General features: G+C 35.7%; 1 protein-coding gene across 1 annotated transcript; it reads left to right on the top strand.

Annotated features, from left to right (window-relative positions):
- The first annotated feature begins 247 nt into the window (after positions 1-247).
- On the top strand, positions 248-19,092 carry LOC145786273 (receptor-type tyrosine-protein phosphatase epsilon-like). Its single transcript, XM_082597914.1, has 22 exons — positions 248-581; positions 1,217-1,313; positions 1,914-2,054; positions 2,788-2,958; positions 3,469-3,605; positions 4,274-4,352; positions 4,796-4,908; positions 6,316-6,458; positions 6,737-6,833; positions 7,588-7,661; positions 7,913-8,047; positions 8,856-8,993; positions 9,795-9,943; positions 10,379-10,514; positions 11,827-11,933; positions 14,050-14,162; positions 14,303-14,379; positions 14,970-15,104; positions 15,696-15,836; positions 16,689-16,828; positions 17,555-17,690; positions 18,094-19,092. Exons 1-22 carry the CDS (start codon positions 248-250, stop codon positions 18,166-18,168), a joined length of 2,868 nt encoding a protein of 955 aa, XP_082454040.1. The 3' UTR covers positions 18,169-19,092.
- The last annotated feature ends 5,570 nt before the right edge of the window (positions 19,093-24,662 follow it).

Here is a 24,662-nt window from a genome sequence, read left to right as displayed (position 1 = left end):
CATTCGTGATGGTTGATTCACAATTTATAGGCTACTCAACATTACACGAACGATAAGTAATGAATGGGTAATTCATGCCAGAAAATGAACATAAATTATGAATTGGCTGCAGTGAAAACGAGCATAGAGACGTTTTAGCAACGATAGAGCAAGCAACTATATGATATGAATTATTGGTTAGATTTTATTAACTCAATACAAAGATAAAACTTCACTATATGCACATTGAAGATAATTCATTGGTGCAATGGTAATTGCAGTTTCACCTCGTCTAGCTGAGGCTGAACCTTCATCAGATGTCTTCAGCAACAGTTTTGTCTTGGCTTGTAAAGTGGAGGGATACCCAATACCGACAGTAACTTGGAAGATAACAAACACCAAACTTCACCAATCTGATGAGATAATATCAAATTCAACCGACTCTCCATTTTCTCTCGAAACTTCAACAACTGGAAATGTTGTTGAAGCAAAATTAAAGATGGTGGATGGGGAAGTATGTCTTGGAAGACGCAACATTTCGTGCTGGGCAAGCAGTGACAAGAATAAAGAAAAGAGAATGCATTCATTCACAGTGAACAATGGTAAGGTGTTAGATGTTAAAGTAAACAATGAATTATATAAATACAACAAAATTTAAAAAATCGATTCAACATAATATGAAAAAAGGCTCTCAATTCATTGCTGTTAAAATCGACTTCGCTCGAGAGTTGCTAATTTCAAGGTATTCGGCTGATTTGTAGGTTGGGTGCATTTCTCAATCAAGTATAACCATCTGGGGTAAAATTAAAAAGCAACTCGATTTTGTGTCCAAGACTTATTCTGAAATTCAATAATGTATGAATTTTTGCGTGATTTTCTATGTTGTATTCTTAAAAAAGACATTTAATTAATGTTGTCTGTTTACTTAGTTAGTCTATAGCTGGCATACCCAAAAAGTGTCCTACAAGGTGTGTCGCAAGGTTATGAATTTTAGGAGTGTTATAAAGTATATAAGTTACATTTGAATAATAGAAATCTTTACTGTTTTCAGCTCATCACGTAAATGTGTAATAGTTTAATATTAATAAAGAAAAAGTATGCTCCAAAGCTGATTAAATAATTGTAATGCACGGTAATAAAATAATCAAATATTGTTTTTAGAAATTATTGTAGTAAAATATAGACTTATCGGATATAAATACACGTCAAAAATGTTCATTTTGAAATACTTTTAAAGAACCATCGACTTTTTTGCTTCCCATCTTGAACGGATCGTCTGATACGTCAGCCAACGTCACATTTACGTCATCTTGCGAAGACAACGGACCTATCAGGTGACCGGTATTTTCTAATAGATATTTTAACCTTATATTAATAGGTAAATATATAGTTTCATGCTTGATCCCAAACGTCAGACAATGTTCTCAGTGTAGTTTTTTTGCATGACCAACCGAATTAAAGAACTTGCAATAACGAGAGTTATAAATATGTAACTACTGTACTTAAGGTACTTCGTAATGATAGCTAGGTAATTTCGTAACAGCTTCTAGAAGGTGATTTCCAAGTCAAAAAAACACACACACACACACCAGTAAATTAGTAAAGCAAAGGTAGAGCTTTGATAGATAAAAAGTACTTTGTTGTGTTACAAACTTACAAATTTAACGGGCACTGGCAGCATTTTGCTGAATATGATCATTGTCAAGTCTCTTTATAATTTCAATAATTTTGTCTTTGAATTTTGATTTAGCCTTGAGATGATACTAACCTCGCCTGGGAAGTTTTTCTACGGCCACAATTTGGACACCCCTTATCTAAAATGTATTACTTTGGTCAATTTCATAAGAGATCAGAAAAATATTGAAGGATGTACACAGGTGGATCTAAATATATCACGCTGTTAAAATAAAGATTTTCTAAATATTGTATTGCAGTTGCTATTTCCTCGTTGCGCAGTACACAACTGAGCAAGTGACAGAACAGCAACTTCAGCCACCCACGCAAGCCTTCCTCGATAACTTGAGATTCTCTTACTCTTTCAATGGAGCCCCTTACCTGGCATTAGCAGTAAAGCAGTGAGTGAATTGTGTTTTTGTGAGTATAAGATCTAAGTGTAAAACGCATTTTTTTTTTCAAACAAGCACTCTTAGTTTGATGCTACCGATATGTATGGTATGAAAAGATGATATGAAATTTCATTAATCTGCTTTATTATTATGAAACTACTTTTATAAGAAGAAACTAACAAACTTAACGTCAATATTATCAAACAGCAAAATATTGACAAGAGCATTTTTAAACATCGCCTAGTTTTTGAAAGTGGAGTTTAAGAAATTCTTCTAAACTATTGAAATTCATAATAAAGATGAAACAATGGTTAAAGGCGAATGTCTTCTTCTTCTTGCGCATGTCACGTTGTTAAGTACAGGCACAGCAGCCAACGAATTGTGTGTTTATCGACTTCAAGCAAAAACTTTACAGTTTTATATCATTTTATGATTCGTTGAAGTTTTAGATTTGTGATTGCCCATAGAGGAAGTGCCTTAGTGCCTGATCCTTTCTATGGCTTTAGCATCTTTTCAATAAAAAAAAAAAAAAATAGTGTGTTTATCGAGCGTTGTTAGGTCCACATATCTACCCAGAGGTCGGTATACAGGACATTGGTAGACAATGTGGTGTGCAGTTTGAAAATCTGAGCCACATTGCACAAGATGGTATGCATGGAAAGATAGTTAAATAGTGTGTTGATTCTAGTTGTTTAATTATACAATTAATAAACAACTCACAAACTATGCTTCACGATTGCAGTGATAAAAAAGCTCAACCAAAAACGTTTGTTCTTGGGAACGGACAAAATACAAGCTGTGACGTCACTAGGGAGTCTAATAGAGCATTACCAACGCGGAAAGGAAGCGCGACAAAGAATGAATCAGTCTACCAAGCGAGGAATTATCCTCTTGTTCCCAACAAATTTTACAGGTAATATAATTAATAGACAAATTCAGAGACTATCACCGTTTTCACGAAAAAGTAGCCCATGAAGAGAAGATACTTGTCATTATACTGGAGACGTGGGCTGCTGTCCCACACACTATTACAACTTTTACCGGTAGCTGATTTATAAAACAATGTGGAAAAATATCGACAGTTTTATAATGTTTTAAAAACAACACAAATCGCAGAATGACTCGAATGGAATTTACAGTATTTAAATGAGCTTTTTTTGAAGATGATCTGGTTAGCAATCGAAGTCGTTTGTTTGGCATGCAGGATTTAACTGGCAAAGGAAAAAAGTATATTTATCTGTATTCTTACAACAAAAGTTTAATTTTGTACTATAAAAGTGAAATAGGTTGTTAAGGTGTTTAGTGAATAGTAACTAATGTTGATGTAATTTGCTCTGCTTGGCTTTTCGCTTGGCATTGATCACTTTTTGTAGTAGGCTATAAATAGCATTTATTGTTTGTATTACGTATACAATCTGTTCAGATTTTACATCATTTCTTCTTTACCTCGTCCTGACGGAACCATAAATTTCACCTCTGGTGAGGCAAGTGTGTATAACACACCTTCAACTGCATACACGGGTGACGAAGAAGACGGAAGTAACACAGGAAGCAACACAGGTAGACTAAAATAATTCGTCATACTGAAAGTAATAAAGGTTTATTTGCCAGTTCAAGATTCAAATAATAATAGAAACGTCACTACCTTTTGCTGAATTATATTGCACATATTAAATAATAATAATAAAAAAAATATTCTTATCTCTATTTTCACTATGATTATAAAGAACACTGCAATTTACAAACATTTTTGCGACTTTATGTAATCTTTAGTTCTCCCTTACATTTGAAATAACAATGTAATGGTAATATATTTGGTAGAGGAAATTCATTGCACGAAAGGAGTTATAATATAAAAATAATAATTAGCCATCCCTTTGTAGTGCCGTAACGTAGTACTACTTGGCACATTTTGTGCCTCTATTCACAGTCCCATTTTCCAACACTTTGTTAGTTTTTTATTGTATCCAATCTTTTGGCCGGTGGTGGAAGATTTAGATTAAGTGGACCGAAAGGCAAAACAGCCAATCTTTGTGTCCACTTTCAGGCATGCCTTTAAATGTCCTGCCAATAATACAACCTCGTGCGTTTGAGCGGTGTCGACGGGCGCCCTTTGGAGTGTCGTGTCAGAGCTCCCACCACTCGACTATGCAGCTGATATTAGTTCAGCATTTAGTTGAACTAATATCAGAGAATCGTCTCCTTATATAAACAAAAACTGTTTTCAGGCATAATAATCGGAGCGTCGGTTGCTGCGTTGGCTCTGCTTGTAGTTGTTGTTATTGTTGGGATTGTAATAATGAAACGGTAAGTTTATTTTAAGGTTACACATTATAGATCTAAGCATCACAACTGAAGTTATGGGTTACTCGGCATAAACACAGGTCTCATCAGGTCAGATGAGTCGCACACAACGAAATCAAGGTAGACTAAAACTTATTAGGAAGAACTCGTTATACGTGACCTTAGCCAACAATCTGCAACAGTTTTTGTTTTCCTAATTAATACATTTCATTCGGCTGACTACTTTGTTTTGTGACCTTTATTTATCCTTTACTCTATTCATAAGGTTGGCGTAGACCTACGTGAGAAGTATTAATTTGCTATTATACACAGTATGGTTGTAATATGCTTGCCACATGCTAGATTTAGCTAATTTACTTGGTTGTTTGTTTATTGGTTTGGTTTACCTACAAGTACGAACTTGATTTCACAACTTGATTTCACATACAGTTGTATTGTTTTTGTAGACACAGCATTCATGTTACGTTCTATCGACTCACTGGCAGAAGAAATGGCAAAACAAAGAACGCCAGTTCGCATCTGATTGAACCATCGCAAACAAATGAGGTCACTTTGCAAGGTATCAATCAACAGTTCTTAATTTTGATTCAACTGGAAAATATTTTTTTACACTAAGAAATTTCCGGGACTCTGATAGATTATCTTTCCTTGACCTTTCATATTTTATACGTTTGTCACCATGTAGCCTACCAGCAACGGATAAGGTGCAGCTATACACTGCAATGGAGTACCATCCAGTAGCATAGGGGCTAGTTAGTGAGGCAAAGGGTACAATTGACCCTTTGCCCGCAAAATATTTGGAATAAGCATATTAACCTCTGTTACAGCATCATTTGACAGAGTTTTGTTCTTGTATTAGGCTGAAAATACTCTTAAAATGCTCAATTTTTAGGTATTTTTTTCTCAAAACTTGCTGATTGAGACCCCCCAGGCCGGGCTCACTGACATGTGCGGTAATTCGTATTTCCCCGCTCCCCGCAAATTTTGTGCTGGCTACGCTCTTGTCCAGTAGTAAGGTTCTTCTTGTGGGTAAACATCGCTATTCCAGAATAGTGAACGGATTTACCCTCGGCTTTAAAGACACAAACGACAAGTCTACAACCATCAGTCAGAAGGCTTAAAACACAACATCTTTTATAGCAACAGTAAACATAATTGCCATCTGATTAATGCAAGTTTTTTTTAGGTTGGAAAAGCTTTCACGTTTTACTGGAACTTATCTAGAACCTCAAACGTTCTTTTGCAGTCCTTTTCAAATATGAATGTCGCTTGGCTTCAACCAGCTCTGAACAAAACTACAACTATCTAAGTTTGATACCCAGTAGTCTGTAACTGACATCTTCATTTGAACGATGTTTTTCATTGTTGTCATTTATGGACGTTGTGAAGTTCAATAATGAGAACCCTTCTAAAGTGCACTTCAGCTACAATTGAAAACTTTACAAGAAACACAAGATCAGATTCAAAAAAAGTGATTTGGCTATTGATCGATAAATGAAAATCTTTTCAGTTTTCAGGGTATAACAAGTGTACATGTCAAAAAAAGATTTAAAATAAACAAATCGAAACAAGAGTTTTGAATCGAAACAAAACGACTAATTTCGAAATATTTTTTCTAACTGTCTTAATCATGAGCAGTGCGGCTTGGCCGCCCTCACACTGGCGTCGGACTATTTCACGGTTTCTCTTCAGTAATCGTTCAGTGTAATAGAAAACCATCTTAATCTGGGTTGGCTAACAGATAGCCACTTGGCCCAAAAGACAATCAATGACGATATCAGCTCTGGCTTGTTATTGTGTTAAAAAAAGAAAAGCAAAGTTGCTATTTTCAAGTTGTTTTGTTTCTTTCGTGTGTTGTTGCTTATACACTGCACAAATGCCTGACCCAGACAAGCGTTGCTTTCATAACGTGCGCAATAATAAGCCTACTATTTTTGTTGTTAACTTTCCATTGTGTCTTATATAGATGGCTCAGGAAATGACACGTACATCAACATCGAATACAAGCCGAAAGCAAAAAGTGACACTGCTATTCTACTATCATGCTTTCAAAACACGTATCACAGTCTCATGAATTCTCACAACAAAACCTTAAGCAACCAGTTTGCAGTAAGCACCAGTTTTGCTATTTTGACAATTCCTTGTCTTTCCACAGTTTGTCCAACTCTCAAAAGGACGTCAGTATATGACAACGTCAAGACCTTGGAGTAGACGAGATGACAGCGTTTTCTTATTTTTTAGTCCATTTATCAGTTTAACTTTTCAATCATAGGATACAAGAATGGATAATATAAATAAATCTGCTAAATGTATCCAAAATTGGTCGTAACAGTAAAAGTTATTCGGTTGAAACGTAGCTCAAATATGAACCCTCTGTTAAATCTCAGGCAATCGAAGCATCAACAGGCCACAACGAACCTTCCAAACAAATTGGACAATTGGAGAAACATCGGAAGTTCAATCGCTATAAGAACATCGTACCTTGTAAGCGTCATATAAGAACAGAAATTTTTGACCAAATTATTGTTTTTCTCAAGCTATTCTTTCTAATGTACCATTGGCATGTTATTCACAAAATCAAGATATCGACAACGCAAAAATGCGATCGAGTTGCAATTTTGATGCTTCTGTTTTAATTGAATTTTCGGCTAGTTTTGGTAAGATATTCTCTTTAGATACCAATAACCCCCTTACGCTGGACTGCAAGAAGAAAAATATTTTGAAATGTCAGAATATTAATTTTCCGCTTAAAATTCTATGTTTTATTTTGGTTTCATGTTTGCGAATAACTTGGTTTCACTTTGAGAAAAAACAACTCTTTTCTCAAAGACGTACCATTGCAGAAAAATAAAATTTAAAATGAAAAGCTTCATTATTTTTAGTACTAACAACTTGATTGCACACTTTACTGTAGCTTCACGTTGTTAGCAAATGAGTCTTTGGAAAAAACAACAGTTTTATTTCTACAGTATTTTCCCACCCCTCTCTTTATACCTACTTAATACACAAGCCCCTGATATTTGGCCATGGGCTTTGTTTAAAAATGTCACTGTAAAAAATCCTGCAACCGTACTGCTTGCTGGTCCTGCTTAAGTTAGCACAACTTTAATGCATCACAAAGTATTTTTATGAAATAGACATTAATTGTATCTTTTTGCCTTCCAGGCGTTAAGATGTATCTGCTACCAATGAATCACTTATATTGAACAACGCTTGTATATTGTCATATACATTTCAGATGATCATTCTCGTGTGGTTTTGAAAGCTGCAAGTGAAGAAGAAAACACCTACATCAACGCTTCATATCTGAACGTAAACTGTTGCTAGATTTATGTGGACGTGAAATTGCTCGATTCACTGTGTTTTAAGCAAAGCATTTGATCACAACGTGCAAAAACAATTAAAAAATCCCTTCTTACATTTACTAGCTTAGATTTTTTACATTTAATTTGGAATTGTTTTCAGAGTAATGATGCTATTCTACAACCAACTGCTATGAAATAAATAAATTTTATTATTATTATTATTTTTACAATGTTTCAAACCAAGTTCCCTTTTTACAGAGTTACGACTGTCCCAACCTTTTTATTGCCACACAAGGCCCAATGGACAACACTATTGAGCACTTCTGGCTCATGATATGGCAAGAAAATTGCCGAGTTATAGTAATGCTTGCTCAGCTATTCGAAAAAGGAAGGGTGAGGGCTACGATGGTATATAAACCCAGACAGCAAATCAACTTTTTTTTTACATTTTTTACACCAACATCAACGTTTTTACTGCACATCACTGTAATAAACAGCTGATTTGCTGTCTTGGAATGTATAGACGTATTTTGGAGTAGATTACATACTGGAGTGCTATTCAATAAAGATTTTAAAAATGGTCATACAAATCACGCAGAGAGGATTGTGGTATTTTTACAAAAATGGACTGAAAAATCGAATCTGGTGTGATATCACATAAACCTCCTTTTCAATCAAGTTTCCACTTGTCCAATAATTTTTGAAAGTTGAACGTTTTTTTGAATGACGTAATAAAAATAATGACGTAAGATGTAAAAACTGACGCGGAAGTTGAGATTCAAAAGAAGTCTTCATCATACGTTGCTGCATGACGTAAGTACAATGAGTAGCTTGCAAGAGGCTGTTTGATGACAATGCAATTTCCGTGTGGTGGTAACTACGTGTCTATTGAGAATTACGGTACGCCAGTTTGCACACAGCTGTTCATGAAAACTCTGCCTGCAAATCATTTCGTTTTGTATTGATTCAACGTCTGCAAACATTGAAACAATGCAAAAAAGACTGAACTGTTTGCTTGGCTGGAAAGTTGTTTTCTGATGTGAGGTAGGCTACTAATTTTTCATCAAAACTACATCAATGGCTACATCTATTACAGTATGTTGTCATAGACGACCATAAATATTCTAATTTTCAGATTTTCATTGAAAGTTATCTAAACAGTTAATTATTATTTTTTGTCAAAGTTGTTGAAACCTTTCAGAAAAAGTGCGCTCAGTATTGGCCCAACAGTGGATCCGTTCTGGAAACTACTGACTTCACGATCAAAGCAAATCAGGAGTTTGTCAAGGGGAGCTACGTAGTGAGAAAGCTGGAAATGAAATCAAAGAAAGAAAAAGATGTAAGATGTGTATTGTGTAGGGTACAGGACAGCCAAACACGTATAAAACGCAACTATGATGATCGTTCGCAATGTGTTTCGGTGTTCACCGAGTTTGTTATTCTAATGCAGTTGTTCCCAAATGTTTTTAATTGCGACCCCAAATTTGAGTTTGGTGAACATCTTGTGACCTTAGACATGGACAACCTGGATAAACAAATTCAGCACTATTATATTTTCAACAGTTTTTCTTATCTTATTTCAGAAGATTTTGATCCTTCCTGAACGATCCATTTTTTCGTCGTTTGCAACCCATATTTGGGTCACGACTCATAGTTTGGGAGCTACTGTAATTTAAAGTCCGCCCGATAGCTCAGTTGGTTAGCGCGCGACTTCCTGAAGAAAGAAGCTTCAAGATCAAGCGGCGCTGGTTCGACTCTCGGGGTGCGCGCTTGAGCAACGCATTCTAAGGACTGCTCTTCATTCAGCGGCACTTAATGGATGGAATAATTTCCCGGCAACAACACTTCAACAATCGGAAACTTCACTCTGCCAATCTCAGTAACCGGCCATGCGTCAAGAGCCTCTACATATACAAGTAGCGAAACTACCAGGAATAACCTATCAAGGCTTTGTTGGTCCGAGGATAAAGATTTAAAAACCCCAAAAAAAACAAAGTCATCTATAACGTTGTTAACCACTCTCTTAGTGAGCCACAGTTCCTGACTTTTGAACGTATGATCACATACAGTACATAAAAAATGTAGAAAAAATTATGCATAAATGCTGCTTTTTTTCGTTGACATTGATGTCTTCAACAAGGTTGAACCAGTGATTGTGACGCAATATCAATTCACGGAGTGGCCTGATCACGGTGTTCCCATGACAACATCAGGCATAATACAACTCCACAGCGACGTGTTGTGGGCATACAAAGAAGAAACCTCGGGTCCAATCGTCACTCATTGCAGGTTGGCTTTGCTGAGAGGCTTGGGCGTAACTACAATTGTTTTTAGTGGAAATGTGAAATAACGTGATATTTTTTGTATTCAGTAAATTTAAAAGATAATTTACAAAAGAGGAAAAGTCTTAACTTCTCAGACAATTTTTGTAAAAATTGTCTATGTTCTTTCAAAAAATTTCATAATTGGGTTGGTGAAGTGAGACTAGGACCATTGGGTAGCCATACCACCAAACAAGAGACTTCTAACGAAAAAGATAAAACTCTAAAGGAAACGCGGTGTTTCTTCACACTTAGGTTTCCGGGATAATTCCGCTTTCCTGAAATGATTTCAGGCCCGGGCCAAAAAGTACTACCTGAACCCCCCAAACGCAAACAATAGGCCTACGTGTTCCAAAACAATACGTGGGTGAAGCTTACGTTGTAACCTCATACGTACTTTCAGCGCTGGTGCTGGCAGAACAGGAGCCTTCATAGCCATTGATCACCTCCTGAGAGAAATGGAAACAAAATCCTCTATTGACGTACATGCAGCTGTTATGAAAATGAGAAAGGATCGCTGCAATATGGTTCAGACATTAGTAAGATGTTAAAATTTTGCTTTAATTCATTGACAACACAATAGCTTTCATTTCATAAATCAGTTAAAAAATTCTACTCAATCATTTGTCTGAAACTTTTTTCAAGCAATTAGGCTATTAGGCAATGGTTTCTGTTTGCGTGGATGGCTAATGCTTTTCAAGGTGAAAGTAGCCTAAATAAAGTTTTGTTTTCACTTATATTGTTGACGAGAAGTCTATAAAGATTCAACCTTGTTTTTTTTCAAATTTTGCTTTATTTTAGTTGGCAGGTAACTTTTGATTGATTTCAAGTAAATCTAGTCAATAAATTATCACATTTTTCTATTTTGCTAAAATGGATTTATTATGCTTATGTACATAAGCTAATGAAAACTCATTGTTGCACCCCGATAGCTCAGTTGGTTAGCGCGTGACTTCTGCAATGAAGAAGCTTCAAGATCAAGCGGCGCTGGTTCGACTCTCGGGGTGTGTGCTTGAGCAACGCACGTTAAAGGGGTACTAAAGGAAAATCCTGACTTGGCGATTTTCCACGTTCTTTGTGTTTAACATGCTACCATAAAACGATTTTCAATAAAATTTTGCCCCATTGCGGTCTGACCACCATTGTGCGCGTGCTTTTGTCAGAGCTTTCAAAACGAGATTGAGCCTGAGCAACGAAGCGTGCGACTGTACAGTCTACGTCATAAAGGCTAGCAATCAACCGATCACGCAATAATTGTTACTGCGGGCGATTTGACTGTAGGCTATGTATGTATGTACATCAAAACAGCACATTTTAACATCAAAACAGCAGACAGTTTGCTCAAAACATCAGATGTGGTAACGTGGCTTTTGTTATTGCTGGCTTTTATGACGTATTCTCGAGCAGTGTTTGCACGTTTTGGTCATTTTGAAAAAAATGAAAATAAATGAAACACTGGACTTTGGGCCTTGCCAGCGCCATTGAAAACAATTTTTTTTTCGGTAATTGTTTTTGAAATGTATTCTTGAATGTTCAGTTTACTCATTTTAATGCTTAATTCCGGTTTGAAATTTTCCTTTAGTATGCCTTTAAGGACTGCTCTCCATTTAGCGGCATCTAATGGATGGAATAATTCTCCGGCAACAACAATCGGAAACTTCACTCTGTCAATCTCGGTGACCGGGCCTGCGTCAGTGATTCAAAGCCTCTACAAGTATGCGAAACTGCCAGGATTAGCTTTGCAAGAAGCTTTCCCAGTCCTAGGATAAAGATTCTGCAATAAATAAATTTCAAAATAATGATTTAATATTCATGTTTTTTATTGACTAAATTACAAGAATTCTTCTATAGGTGCAATACAATTTCATTCACAAAGTGGTGGCGGAAATTTACCTCCTTGGATGGACTGACTGTGACGTCAACAATTGTGTGGCCACGTTGAAAAATTACACAGCCCGGTAAGGATGATACCTTGTCAGATGGACTGATTTTTAAATGATGTCACACAGTGGCGGCTCCAGAAATGGGGTGATTGGGGCTATTGTCCCCACAAAACACAAAAAGTAACTTTATTTATTGTGTATTATTATATATATAATATTATTACTTTATTTATAATGTAAATTTATACAGCATTGTGTTTTGCTGAAATCGCCCCTCTCCCTCTAAGACTATTTGCTGAATCAGCTCCTGGTGTCACATCCAACTTTGTTGAAAAAAAAATTGCTGAAATTTAGACTTTCTTAACAAACGTGTTTACAACCATCAGCAAATGCAACGTTTATTAAACTGAGTGTATGGGTGTCCCTGCTGTTTTTATCTCATTCATCATCATCATCATCATTTTCAGACTGTGGTAGCCACCGACTGCTCAGCAAAGGCCTTTCCCTTTTCTTGCCAATCCAGTTAATTGTGTGTTTTTATGTACCAGTTTGTTGATCCACATTCTTTGTCAATCTCGTCTCAGCCGTCTCTTCATCTCTTTTTTGGCTTTCCTCGTTTGCGTTTCATTTCCCAGAGTGTTCAAGTTGTTTATTTGATAGTCCAACTATTTTGCTGTCCTGATGTCTTGCTGTATGAGCTGCCTATGACTATTTTAGATTTTTAATAGTTATTACGATATCCCTTAATTTGTGTGATTTCAAATCCATTCAGCAGTTTTTTTGTCCCGCCATAGTAAACCCATCATAATTCGCTCGTGTACTCTTTGCATTGATTTTAGTTTAAGAGTTAACTTTTTTGTAAGGTTCCAAGTTTCCTCGCCGGTAGTCGGACAACTCGGCATGAGACAATTCAGCAAGTGCTTCAACTCAGCAATTACATTTCAGCTACTGCCAAGTCAGCAAATGAGATTTACTTGCTCACGTCGGACCTACTTATGTTTAGGCATATTTGTTAGAGAAACTAAAAAGTCATAAGCTACAGGGAAATATGAATAGGCTAACAAGCAAGTGTTTTTTAAATAAGAGTGTAAGGATAGTAAATCTATGATTTCCAACTTAATTCTCTATCAACACTTAACGTCGTTTATCAGTGCAGGCCTTGATACAAACAACTAGTCGTAGGCTACTGGTCTTAAAAAAATTTAAGTTTTTTTTATAGTAAACATTTGCACTTTACAAATACAATTGTAAGATCTTTTGCATTACCCTGCTGACGGTTAGTTTAGTTTGGTAGTATTTAATTTTACATCTCCGCATAGTTGTGTGAATGAGTAGGTCGTTTCAACCCGTTCTTGGGAAAATATTCATGCTTGCATAATAATCGGAAAAGCAACATTTTGCTTTTATCTTTGTAGTGATCAAATGACTTTCCTTTTGATTACTAATATAAACAAAGAATTGTAAAAAATAATTAAGAATTAAGAATTGTAAAGATTCTATTTGAATATGGACCTTCTGATGATCCTCCTTTTAGGCGAAACAGGCTATCAAGGGTTTAGATAGTAATAACTATATTTGATTTAAAGACATACTAAATGAAATTTTCAAACGGGAATTAAGCATTAAAATGCGTAAACTGAACATTCAAGAATACATTCCAAAAAAAAATTACCGAAAAAAAAATATTTTTAATGACGCTGGCAAGGCCCAAAGTCCAATGTTTCATTTATTTTCATTTTTTTTTTCAAAATGACTAAAAAGTGCAAACACAGCTCGAGAATACGTCACAAAAGACAGCAATAACAAAAGCCACGTTACAACATCTGATGTTTTAACATCAGATCTGAGGTTTTTAGCAAACTGTCTGATGTTTTGATGTACATACATACATAGCCTACAGTTAAATTGCCGGCAGTAACAACTGTTGCGTGCTTAGCTGATTGCTCGTCTTTTGTTACGTAAACTGTACAGTCGCACGCTTAGCTGCTTAGGCCCATTTCCGTTTTGAAAGCTCTGACAAAAGCACGCGCGCAATGATGGTCTGACCACAATGGGGCAAAATTTTATTGAAAATCGTTTTATGGTAGCAAGTTAAACACAAAGAACGTGGAAAATCGCCAAGTCAGGATTTTCCTTTACTATCCCTTTAATATAAAGAAACATATTTTTAGTTGCAAAACTTGCTTTTCAGCTCGGCCGAAGAATTCGATATGCTGAAGCTGATATCGCCTACAAAAGCGTCTTGTAAGTTTGGATCAAGGGAGGAATATATGAACCAAAATAGATCGGACAAGAATATACCATGTAAGTGAATTAACAAAGATTATTATCGGAAATCTAAAGGTTTCCATGTTTTTAACACTTTTTATTATCATAAGCAAAGACGTAAGATTGACAAATGACCAGTATTCTGTTTATTACGCAACAAATCATTGTTTGTTTAGTCAACCACTCCAGAGTCGTTCTCACAGCTGACGGGAATGATGACGTCACTCCATACATCAATGCATCGTTTGTTGCGGTGAGTGGTTTCATTGGTGAAGGTTTTTCTACTTTTATTTTGACTTTGTAATGTACCGCCCAAATAAATATGATAAATAAAAAGCTATTATAAAAAAAGTTACCCTAGCCCTAGCAGTTCATTAAACCAGAAAAACTTTATGTTAAAAGCAAAAAATATAGAGTTTAATTATTTACAGTTTAATTAATTGCAGTGTTATTATAAATTTTTTCAATAAAATTGAAATTTTTATCAGCTTGAGCCGTCAACACTGATTCAATTGTGCTCTGCTTATGGTAGCTAGATTTAAATGTGTGGGCAGAGGTTTTGTAGTGCGAGTCAAAACCTTTAGACACGTTGGCTTATTTAGCATCAAAAGTGTTCGATTCTTTGTGAATGCTCAGATGATTGCCCAGTCGATACACCAGTGCTTTTCATCATTAGCTGCAAACCATATTTGTCGAATTGTTGACGGCCAGAAATAACAAAGGAAACGGATCGGATCTTGCCCTGGGCCTGTACTTTGCCTGTACTCTCGGTCTGTTGCAAGTTGCCCTTATAGATAGGCCTGTCTTATAAGAGTTGTAAATCTTTTCACTTCACATTTCCAGAACTACACATCAGATGGCAAAATGATTGCTGCGCAAGGACCAATGCCCAATACAACTGAAAACTTTTGGAAGATGATTATTGAATACAGCGTGAAGATTATTGTTATGCTCACTCCACTGGAGGAAAACGGTCAAGTAAATAAGAAAATAATAGTAATATGTTTTATATACAGCATCCATTGCGAGTAAGCATTGTTTTCAAAGGTTTTAAAGCTGATAGTTTCAGCGGAACACCAATTAGGCGCATTTGACTCTGAGTACAGTATTACTTTACTTATAGGCTGACGACTAATCAGAGAGAAAATTGAATATCGTTTTTATAAGGGTTTCATATGACTTGACAGGCTATAGGATTCTAGTCTATTGTCAGAACTCGAAAGGTTAAAAACAAGCAATAATCATAATTTGAACTTAAATTTCTGGGTATTAAAATATTTGAATTGACTTGCCAATGTTTATTTGCCAATTAGCAAAAAAAAACTGGGAGCAGCTGAGTCGATGACCAAGTGGTCTTTCGCTGCTCCTAGCTGATCAGATTGAATTATTATTCAACACTGAGGGTAGTTAAGCGTTTCTCTATGTTTGAAATTGTGTGTTATAGTGATGTAAGCTTATTGTGTAGAATCTGATTGGCAAATAAAGCTATTTCTTTCTCTCACTCGCATTATCGTTTGAAACGAATTCATTTTTGTTGTTTACAAAAAGATTCCTGTTTTTGTTCATTAGGAAATGTGCAGCTGTTACTGGCCTTCTGGACCTTTGGGAACTGTTATATTGATGGGGAAAATGACCATTAAACTGACAAAAGAAACGAAATTAGAAAACTACACAATTCGAACGTTTGATTTGACTTTCCGAACAGAAACCGTACGTATGGGTCCTTGATACTTTTGAATAGGTCAGGTGTCGGCGTTTTCACACAGAAGTGAAGCCAATACAACCTCACTTTCCTTTACTTTTCTATTTTTTTCTTGACCTATGTTTGGGAGTTTGGCATATCGTTTGTCGCTGTTATTGTCAGAAATAAAAACAAACCAAACTGAACTATAAGTTACATGTAATTTTTCAATGGCGGTTATTATACAATAATTGCCACACGCTTCACAAAATCCGATATTAAGTTTGACGCAGACGGCTGCTATACTGGATAGGACAACTTAGCCCAGGAACCGATTCAAAGGGTTAAGGGCGATTCCCTAAAAACAACTTTTCTTCTCCTAAAATTAATTTTAGTAGAATGCAATTTTATTAATTGCTATTGCTTTTCTTTTTTAGGTCAAGACAACCTACTTTAGACGTTTTAACATAGCCTATAGTCTATATTGCTTTTTGTTGCTATTTTTTTAGTTTTACCATAACTTTTATGATTTAATGTAGGATACACATTTTAAATTTTTTTCTGGTCAAAACTTAAACTCGGTTTTACTACTTTTAAACATTATTGAAATCGCCCTCTTGTGTAACCGACTGGATTCGTTATTGGCCTGGCCTCATATTGCCAGCACTTAAAGAGAATTCCATTTTTCCAGCTTGAGAATTCATGTTTTTCTAGCCACTTTCTGGTCGTCGAAAAAGTGTTTGAAAACTCTCTACTAAAAAATTTTCTGACTTATATCAGAAAGTATTTTATTTATTCAAAAATCATAGTTCTAGTAACTAACGTACAACTCAATCAATTGAAATTCCGTATTTACTGATCGAATAATACATTTTGCTCAGGCGCGAGTCACACAAGTCCATTACGAAAACTGGTCCAACTTTGGTAAGCCTCCGAGATACAGGGACATTTTGCATTTAGTGAAGAAAGTGAAAACGCTAAGCAGTGATACCAGCGAAGGAAACATATTGATTCACTGCAGGTGAGCTTGCTCATTTGTTTTCAATTGACTTTACGTTACTGTCTTTCGCTTCTCGATAGAACTGACAAGTTATGGTTTATAGTAGGGACAGACAGAACATTACGGCACGCGCGACTCCGTTGTTCCGCCAACATTAAAAGGATCAATTGCCAATTTGACATTTTTTTATGCTTTTCTGCTGGCTTGCTTTCAACTAAAAACCTTAAATTACTTTAAAACTAACTTCACTCCTCTTATACAACCTATCAAAAGTACATTATTTTGTAAATCAGAAAAAAGCATCCCTTCTAGAGTTGCGGATAAGCCAGAAGCGGATGTAGTTTCGCATCCCTGTGATCTACAGTACAATCCCTAATTTATAGTTGTAGAAAAATGATGTCATTGTTTATCTATTGTCACTCCACAACTGGCAGCCTATGACCTTTAGTGATTGTACTTTTTCAATCTAATGTCGTTTGTGATGCAATCGCATTATTCCCGGAGTTATCATCACTGGTATGCGCAAAAAAGAGCAGAATCAACACCAATCACCGTCTTGGGTATGACCCGACCTGTAATCGAACTCAGACCTACCAACATTAGAACAGAAGTAACCAACCATTCTACCACTAAACTACTGTAGTATATTTTCATGCTAAACTTACGCTGAAATCGAAATTGAACTCAACATTGGCAATCACTTTATGTGTTATGTGTTGACTAAAACTTGTGTTTCAAAACTTTCAGCGACGGATTGAAGCAAACTGGAGTGTTCTGTGCCTTGTTTAACTTGATTGAGAGATGGAACAACGAACAAAGGTTGGATGTCTTTCGTGCTGTCAAGGACTTGCGAGATATGAGACCCAATATTGTGCCCTCTTTGGTAAGATAATTACATGGTTTTATGAATTGTAGTCGCAATAAAATGACCAAACTAGTAAAAGTTGTCGTTTTACATCATTTTCCATCGGTAAACGTTGAAACAATATAGAAAAGAAAACTTTGCTTGCTTGGAAGTGGCTCCCAGTTTGGAAGGAATTCTTTATCAAAGATTTTTCTTCCGTATTGGATGGAAGTCAAAAGTCTTCACAAGATTGCTTTGTGCATCAATCTAAAGATCTATGACTGTCTTAAGTTTGTAGAAACCCGTTCTACTTTGTAAGATATTTTTTAACATTTTGTTAAATATTTATTTTGCAACAATAGCTGATGCCTAGGCTAACACTAAGATAAAAGTTTCTTGATATAATTTGTTATTGTTCTAAACTTAATGTTGTGTTTAACAGGAGCTTTACAGACTTTGCTACGCAACAATGAAAGATCATCTTGCAACGTTCGATACATACGACAATTTTAGATAAACATGCGAAATTGATTAATGCCAAGAAGTAATTCAAAGACAAACAATGACAACTTTGCGTCAATTGTCAAATGCTGTCATTGTTATGCATTAAAGATTGATTGTCCGTTCACACAATGCTGTATTCGAGAATTTGTTTGTTTCATTGTATGATTGATATACGTAGCTGAGTATTGAGAACCTTGCACGACGTTCGGAAGGGCGTGGGTTCAAGACTCATCAAAGGCATACGGCTTCATCATTGGCGACACAATGCTTCAAGATGGTGGTGAAGATGCACTTAATATAAATCTTCAACCACCGGGCACTAGTCTGGAGACGACGAAAAAATCATCTACATTATGATTGATGCAAAACGAGCTTATTTTAGTTTAAGCTCGCAAATTTAATGAAACCTTGACCTTTAACTACGAAATGCTGTCTTATTTGGCAGATATATTTAATGATTATTTATATTTAGTTAGTACGTTGTTCTGTATATGTTTTGCATTTTCATGCACTTTTTTTATTGCCTATAATCTTGGCACAAATAACTGATTTTTCTAGTTGTTGAGATTTAATGATGTTAAAGCTTTGGTAGACAGTTTGCTTTGTGGAACCACAGAGAAGCCATTTGCACTTTTTGTAGATTACAACGATTGAGTAAGTTTGGTAAAGGGCACCTGAAAACATTTGAAATGTTTTTGCTGAAGACTAATTTCAGTGCACTTTCTCTATTTAATGATGTGTAACAAAAATTATAATTGTTGTTTCTGTATTGTCTCAAGAGTGAACCATTTTGTTCTACTTGTTTTGAAATGTCTTCGTTTGTTTTGTTACAGTTTAGGTTACCTTTGCATTCTTTTAAATTTGATACACAGTAAAAACGTGAAGTAGAAAAAAGAAGCTTAATAGCTGGAGAATTAGAGATATCATAAAAAATAAACCAAGCGTTAAAATTATCATTAAAAAAATCTGACTGTCGATGTTCTGTGCCGTATGGTGCAATAGAAGCAAAAGACAATGCAGGCTCGAGAGCTAGGACTCCATTTGTTGGTTGTTTGTAGAATCTAGCGGGTAGTTAAGTTGGTGATTAAATTTTGAAAAAGTGACAAAACTTTGCCATAGTCTGAGAGTCAGTCCTAGTGCTAGCGACTCTTGTAATCAAATGCCGAGCAATGAAAGTTGCACAGTTGTATTGCGAAATTTAGTTTACTTTTAACTTGCTTAAGATTACTTTAAACATGCGCATTCCAGCTTGCTGAAAATTTGCACTTTTTGTAGCTTACAACGATTGAATAAGTTTGTCAAAGGGCACCTGAAAACATTTGAAATGCTTTTGCTGAAGACTAATTTGAGTGCACTTAAATTAATTGCTTCTTTTGTTAAAAGTCTGTTAGATATTTCAGCCTTTGGCACGCGTCATCAGCAGGCTTCGTCAATTACCCTACATTATGTAAGATGAAACAGAGAATGGGCCACTTACAGACGCGCAGTTTAAAGTAACGGTTCAGAAACACATTACAAGTGTCCTTCAAGACTGAAACGAATGAAAAACATTGGAAATCCAAGGAAGTTGTTTTAGTCGCAGCGTTTTATCGGCGTTTTTTTATTTATTGGATTTGAAGAGCGCTTCTTTTGTGGATATGCAGTTTGGGAACTTGGAGAAGAAACAAACTAAAAGCGATGTTTGGTGCAGGAAACCGAGGTAGCTACCAAATCAGCTCAGCAAACTATAGTATTTTTTTACATTTATTCAAAGTATATACAAACGTTAAATTAATGCAAAGAAGAAACAATTTACTGGATGAGTATTGGTCGGTGTAGCGGCGCAGTGAATAGCAACCAGCTCACACACAGCTGTAATCGTGACAGCGACATCTCGAGCACAGTAGTGGTAGGGATGACTTGAGAACAAGGCCTAAATTTCTTGTATATCAGTTTATTGCAGTAGAAAGGAACGAATCAAAACGTAAAAAGAGCCTAACTCTTTGAAAAAGACGTATGGTTGCTTTTTAAAAGAAACCCATCTTGTTTGAGACGTGCTGCTCACAGCATGTTGCCATGACACGTTGATGAGGTGTTGCGACCGTGCCATATTTTAAACTGATTGTCCTGCTTTGGTATCATGCACGTTATAACGTCGCGTTTTGTTGCTTTTTAACTGATTGCAGTGCGGCATATAACAACATAACAACGCAAAACGGACGCAAAACCATGTATATGCATTATGCATCGATGTCCCTGTTGCAAGAATGCAAACAAGCATTCTGTGGCATTACAATCTAAGGATGCTGGAAAAACAAAGACGCAGTGAGAAAAACGCAGAAATGACCTATGGAAATCCTGGAGAGACGACACAGACTCCAAAACCAATACTAAGTGACGTCAGAGAACGTAAAAAAGATGTACGTGAAGCTCGCAGAAGCTATGCCTACAGTCGGTTTCGACCATACGATTGTTGCAAGCATGCAAGCAAAGTTTACTCACAAAGAAAACTTACCGCCGAGTTTTGCAAAAAGAAACATTTATACAGCAGTAACTGAAAGAAATTTGTACCTCCACTGCACCATGAGGACTTGCTTTATTCGCTTTGGGCCTTACCAACGTTTTGCAAATTACAGGAAAACCAGTGGTAATAGCTCTGGGTAACAACAACAGTATAGTTTTGTGTGGCACTTTCATATGTTCACTTCGTGATTTAAACCAAATTTTAAAAGTATTTCGACATTGGTGCATAATATGTTGTAGTCGCCAGTAGTTCATAAATAACCCAAGTTCAGATGATTAAGGAAAAAAGAGGTCCTTCTCTGCTTATGTTTCAGGTCAAAACTCGGCGTTTTCCATAATTTTTTTCATGGGGTCTATTCCTAGCCGGTTTTGGCCTAGCAAGCTACAAGGATCCGCTCACGTTATTGTACATTGTGAGGTCGTCCTGGTCTTACCAGCGCAGTTCTTGAGTGGCTAAAATCTCTCACGCTTCTTACAGTGGCAACGGATTCAATTCTAGGTTAAATTTTGACACAAATTCAGAATTAGAACTTTTTTTCTATTGAAAGCAACGGAAACAATTTAATAAGATAAGAAACAAAAATCTTGCAGTTTCTGAAACATGAAACACAATTTTTAGAAATACCCAGCAAACTGGCTATTGTAGTCCAACATTTTAATCGCAGAGACAAAAGTAAATATTTTGTCTACTTTGTTATTTGTCTATCCTAGCTGGTTTGCGTTTGCTAAAAGACTAAAAAAAAAGATACCTATAGTATATAAAAATTTAATGCATTTATTGTACAGTAGTACGGAAACCTACATACTTTGAAGCAGCTGAAATGTCGATCTGGTTCACTGTGCTCTGGTAACTCAGTTTAGCTCTTGTTAATACTTTTTCCATTTACAGTCAAAATTACTTTTATAAAAATATGATTGTTGGACAGAATTATGGATAATCTTTCTTCTACTGCATTTACTGAAGAATATAGCAAAAGTTGAAGAACTTACCATGGAAGCAATTAATTGTGCTTGTCTGACTCGAAAAGACAATTAATGTATCTTTCAACCACACAATGAGAACTGTACAACTTTTGTATTTGTATTGGATGCTTTTGCAGGTTTGTTATATACTCAAACTTAGTGTTGTAGTTTTTAAACTGATGATACGTTAGAGAAGTGTTTTCTTGCGCAACATTTCTTTCCATTGTTGAAAATTGCACAGATATTCCGCATATGTCAATTGTCCGTGCAGAGTAGGCCTATTCTAAAACAACTTCCTGTCTGGAAGGATTTGCTTCCACTGGATAGACTAAGTTTACTGTAAAATACTAAAATTTGGATTATGATGCGTAAAGATGCTTTCTGAGACAATGTGTCACTGAAAAATTAGTTTCTTTTTTTTGCTTCTCTAAGTGTAACCACAATTAATATCATTGCTGTCAAGTGTCAATAATAAAGTTATTGTAAAAATTATTGTAAACTTGTGCTAGGATTATATTTTCTACTTCGCAATTCGTTAACTCATTTTAATGCTAATGGAAATGCATTTTGTTTAGAATTTTTTTTTCGGCGCAATTCAAATCAAATTGAATTTATGCTCAACTAAGGACTAGTAGCTATTGCGTTAACAATCAAAAAGCTTTTTTTTTTAACTAATACATAAAATAATAACCTCACCTACCCCATCAAGTAGGGTAGCTCCGTTGGTTGAGTTTTTTACTTCGTGAACAAAGAAGCTGCAAGATGGAGCGGCGCTGATTGGACTTTCGGGGTATATGCTTGAACAATTCATTTCCAAGATAACCCTTCATGTGTGTCACCCAATACATAAAACAGTTAACCAACACTTCCACAACTAGAATCGTCACTCTATCAATCTCGATGACTGGGTCTACATCAGTGGTTCAAATCCTCTGCAAGTGTGCGAACCTGCCAGAATTAAGCTTCCATAGATAGCCTACTTTCTCAGCTCGAAGATAATCTGGTAACCAATCATATTAATACTAATACATTTTCTTTGATGTAGTTGAAAATGGAATATGCACCAGATATTTTGATTAAGAAGTACTTCCTAACGAAATACAAGCTTGCTTTTCAAGAGGTGTTATTTTTATAAACATTTTAACAGAAAACTTTAATAATTTTTTTCTTTGCAGGTCTTTCTGCTTTTACCGCTAACCTCAGCGGAGATAATCGATCCCAAAACTCTAAACATTGGTAAGAACATTTTTGTAATGTCCATGTAAGGATAGCTGTATTGTGAACATTATGCAAAAAATAGATTTTGTTTTTAAACTAGACTTAAGTCTAAAAAGTCTTGTTAATATATCTCGACTTGCCAAAGAAAATAAACAACAATGAAAGAAAACAATGTGGCCAGGTATCATTGTTCAAGCCATTCTCTTCTAGAATATCGACGTTTTTTCTGAAAACAACAATAATACTAATGTTAGCAATCTGTCAAATGATTACAACTTTTTGAGTTTTTAAACAGAAAAACAACACGCGTTAGACAAGTTTTAAAACAATAGAATTACATTTTCAATATCATGAAATTTAAAACAGTTTTAAAAAAGCTTTGAACTACGCTGACTCAACTACAACAAACAGATGAAAATAAAAGTTTCATAAACGTGTTGGTGAAGCAATTTACCTGAAGTGGTTTTGAAGCTTTTACAATGTAAAAATTCAAACAGATAAAAAGACGCTCATTACTATGCCATGAATATATTATAGACGAGATAGGCTAAAGTTTTAGCGCTCTCTTTCGTTTGCATATAAAGAAAGTACTTAAAACTACTAATATTTGTATGTAAAACTTCAAAGTAGTTTGCATACAAAATTTATTTTTACAAAGTCTGATTTAAAAGTTTAGTTGCTTGGTTGTTTGGAGTATCAATATAGCAGTCATTTATTAAAGCAGTAATATTTTGCTGCTTGATGACCATGCGTAAAAAATGCGTAAAAAATGACCTATATGCATCCCTCCCCCCTACACAAGCAGCCTACCAACCAGGAAGAGGAACAATCGAGCAAATCTTAGCGCTGGAACAAATTATAGAAAAGTCTATTCAATTCAGCAATCCCGTTCATATCACCTTCATTGACTTCAAAACAGCGTTTGACAGTGTTAAATTACCCTACCTTTGGCAACTTCTGGATAAAACTTCCATCAACAAAAACTACATCAACCTCTTGAAAGCAACGTACGACGACTCGAAAGCACTAATCAAAACAAACATCGGAACAACCAGACGAATCGATATTATAAAAGGTGTTAAGCAAGGAGATGTCTTGTCTGCTATCCTGTTTTGCATCGTAGCTGCTGCAATAATCTCAGAAACAGAAAATGAGTGGACAACTGGATTCACCATCGGCGGTCATGTAATATCCAACTTAAGCTACGCAGACGATATGGCCATTTTGAATAATTCTAAACTGAAAATGCAGAAATGCCTAGATGCTCTGTCAAAAAATGCTGCTAAATTCGGCCTCCAAATAAATGTGTCCAAAACCAAATGTATGACAACCGACAAAACTAATGTTCGAAAACGCGTTCTGCAACACTGTTTTCGCACTTTGCAATGCTTGATGCAGGTTTACTTGTAGATTTCCATCACGCATTGAAGCAGTGATCTGATCATAAAATTTTCGACGGTTCGAAAAAAAGTTTTCTCTGCCTATAAAACGTTGAATGGTAGTTTTATCAAATATTCCCATGTGGTGGTTTACTTTACTATGCCATGACTGGTTTATTTTTTGCTTAAAGCTGTAAGCTCAGATGGAACTTTGACAGATTTATTCTCACTCGATTCAAATTGCATGGATTTTTATTGTCATGCCTTATGGATTACTTTTTGAGTCAGTTAAGTTGACCAAAAATTTGTTGAAGAAGTTTGTGTCGTTTTTTGCCCTACAATAATAACTTTTTATCATAGGGGAAAGACAATGCCTGAACTGTATGACATTGTCCGTCGTTACAAGCCAGAACTTATTTGGTCTGATGGCGAATGGCACGGCAAC

The sequence above is a fragment of the Aplidium turbinatum genome, chromosome 17, assembly GCF_918807975.1.
Source record: "Aplidium turbinatum chromosome 17, kaAplTurb1.1, whole genome shotgun sequence".
NCBI lineage: Eukaryota > Metazoa > Chordata > Ascidiacea > Aplousobranchia > Polyclinidae > Aplidium > Aplidium turbinatum.
The sequence above is the reverse complement of the archived record's forward strand: the minus strand, read 5'-3'. Positions and strand labels throughout refer to the sequence as shown.

What these genes read in the sequence shown, in the direction of transcription:
- LOC145786273 (XM_082597914.1), top strand. Translation starts at nt 248, where the DNA reads ATGGTAATTGCAGTTTCACCTCGTCTAGCTGAGGCTGAACCTTCATCA. An exon ending in TAACACAGGAAGCAACACAG is followed by an intron (nt 3,606 to 4,273) that starts GTAGACTAAAAT and finishes AACTGTTTTCAG; the next exon opens with GCATAATAATCGGAGCGTCG. An exon ending in AACATATTGATTCACTGCAG is followed by an intron (nt 16,829 to 17,554) that starts GTGAGCTTGCTC and finishes CAAAACTTTCAG; the next exon opens with CGACGGATTGAAGCAAACTG.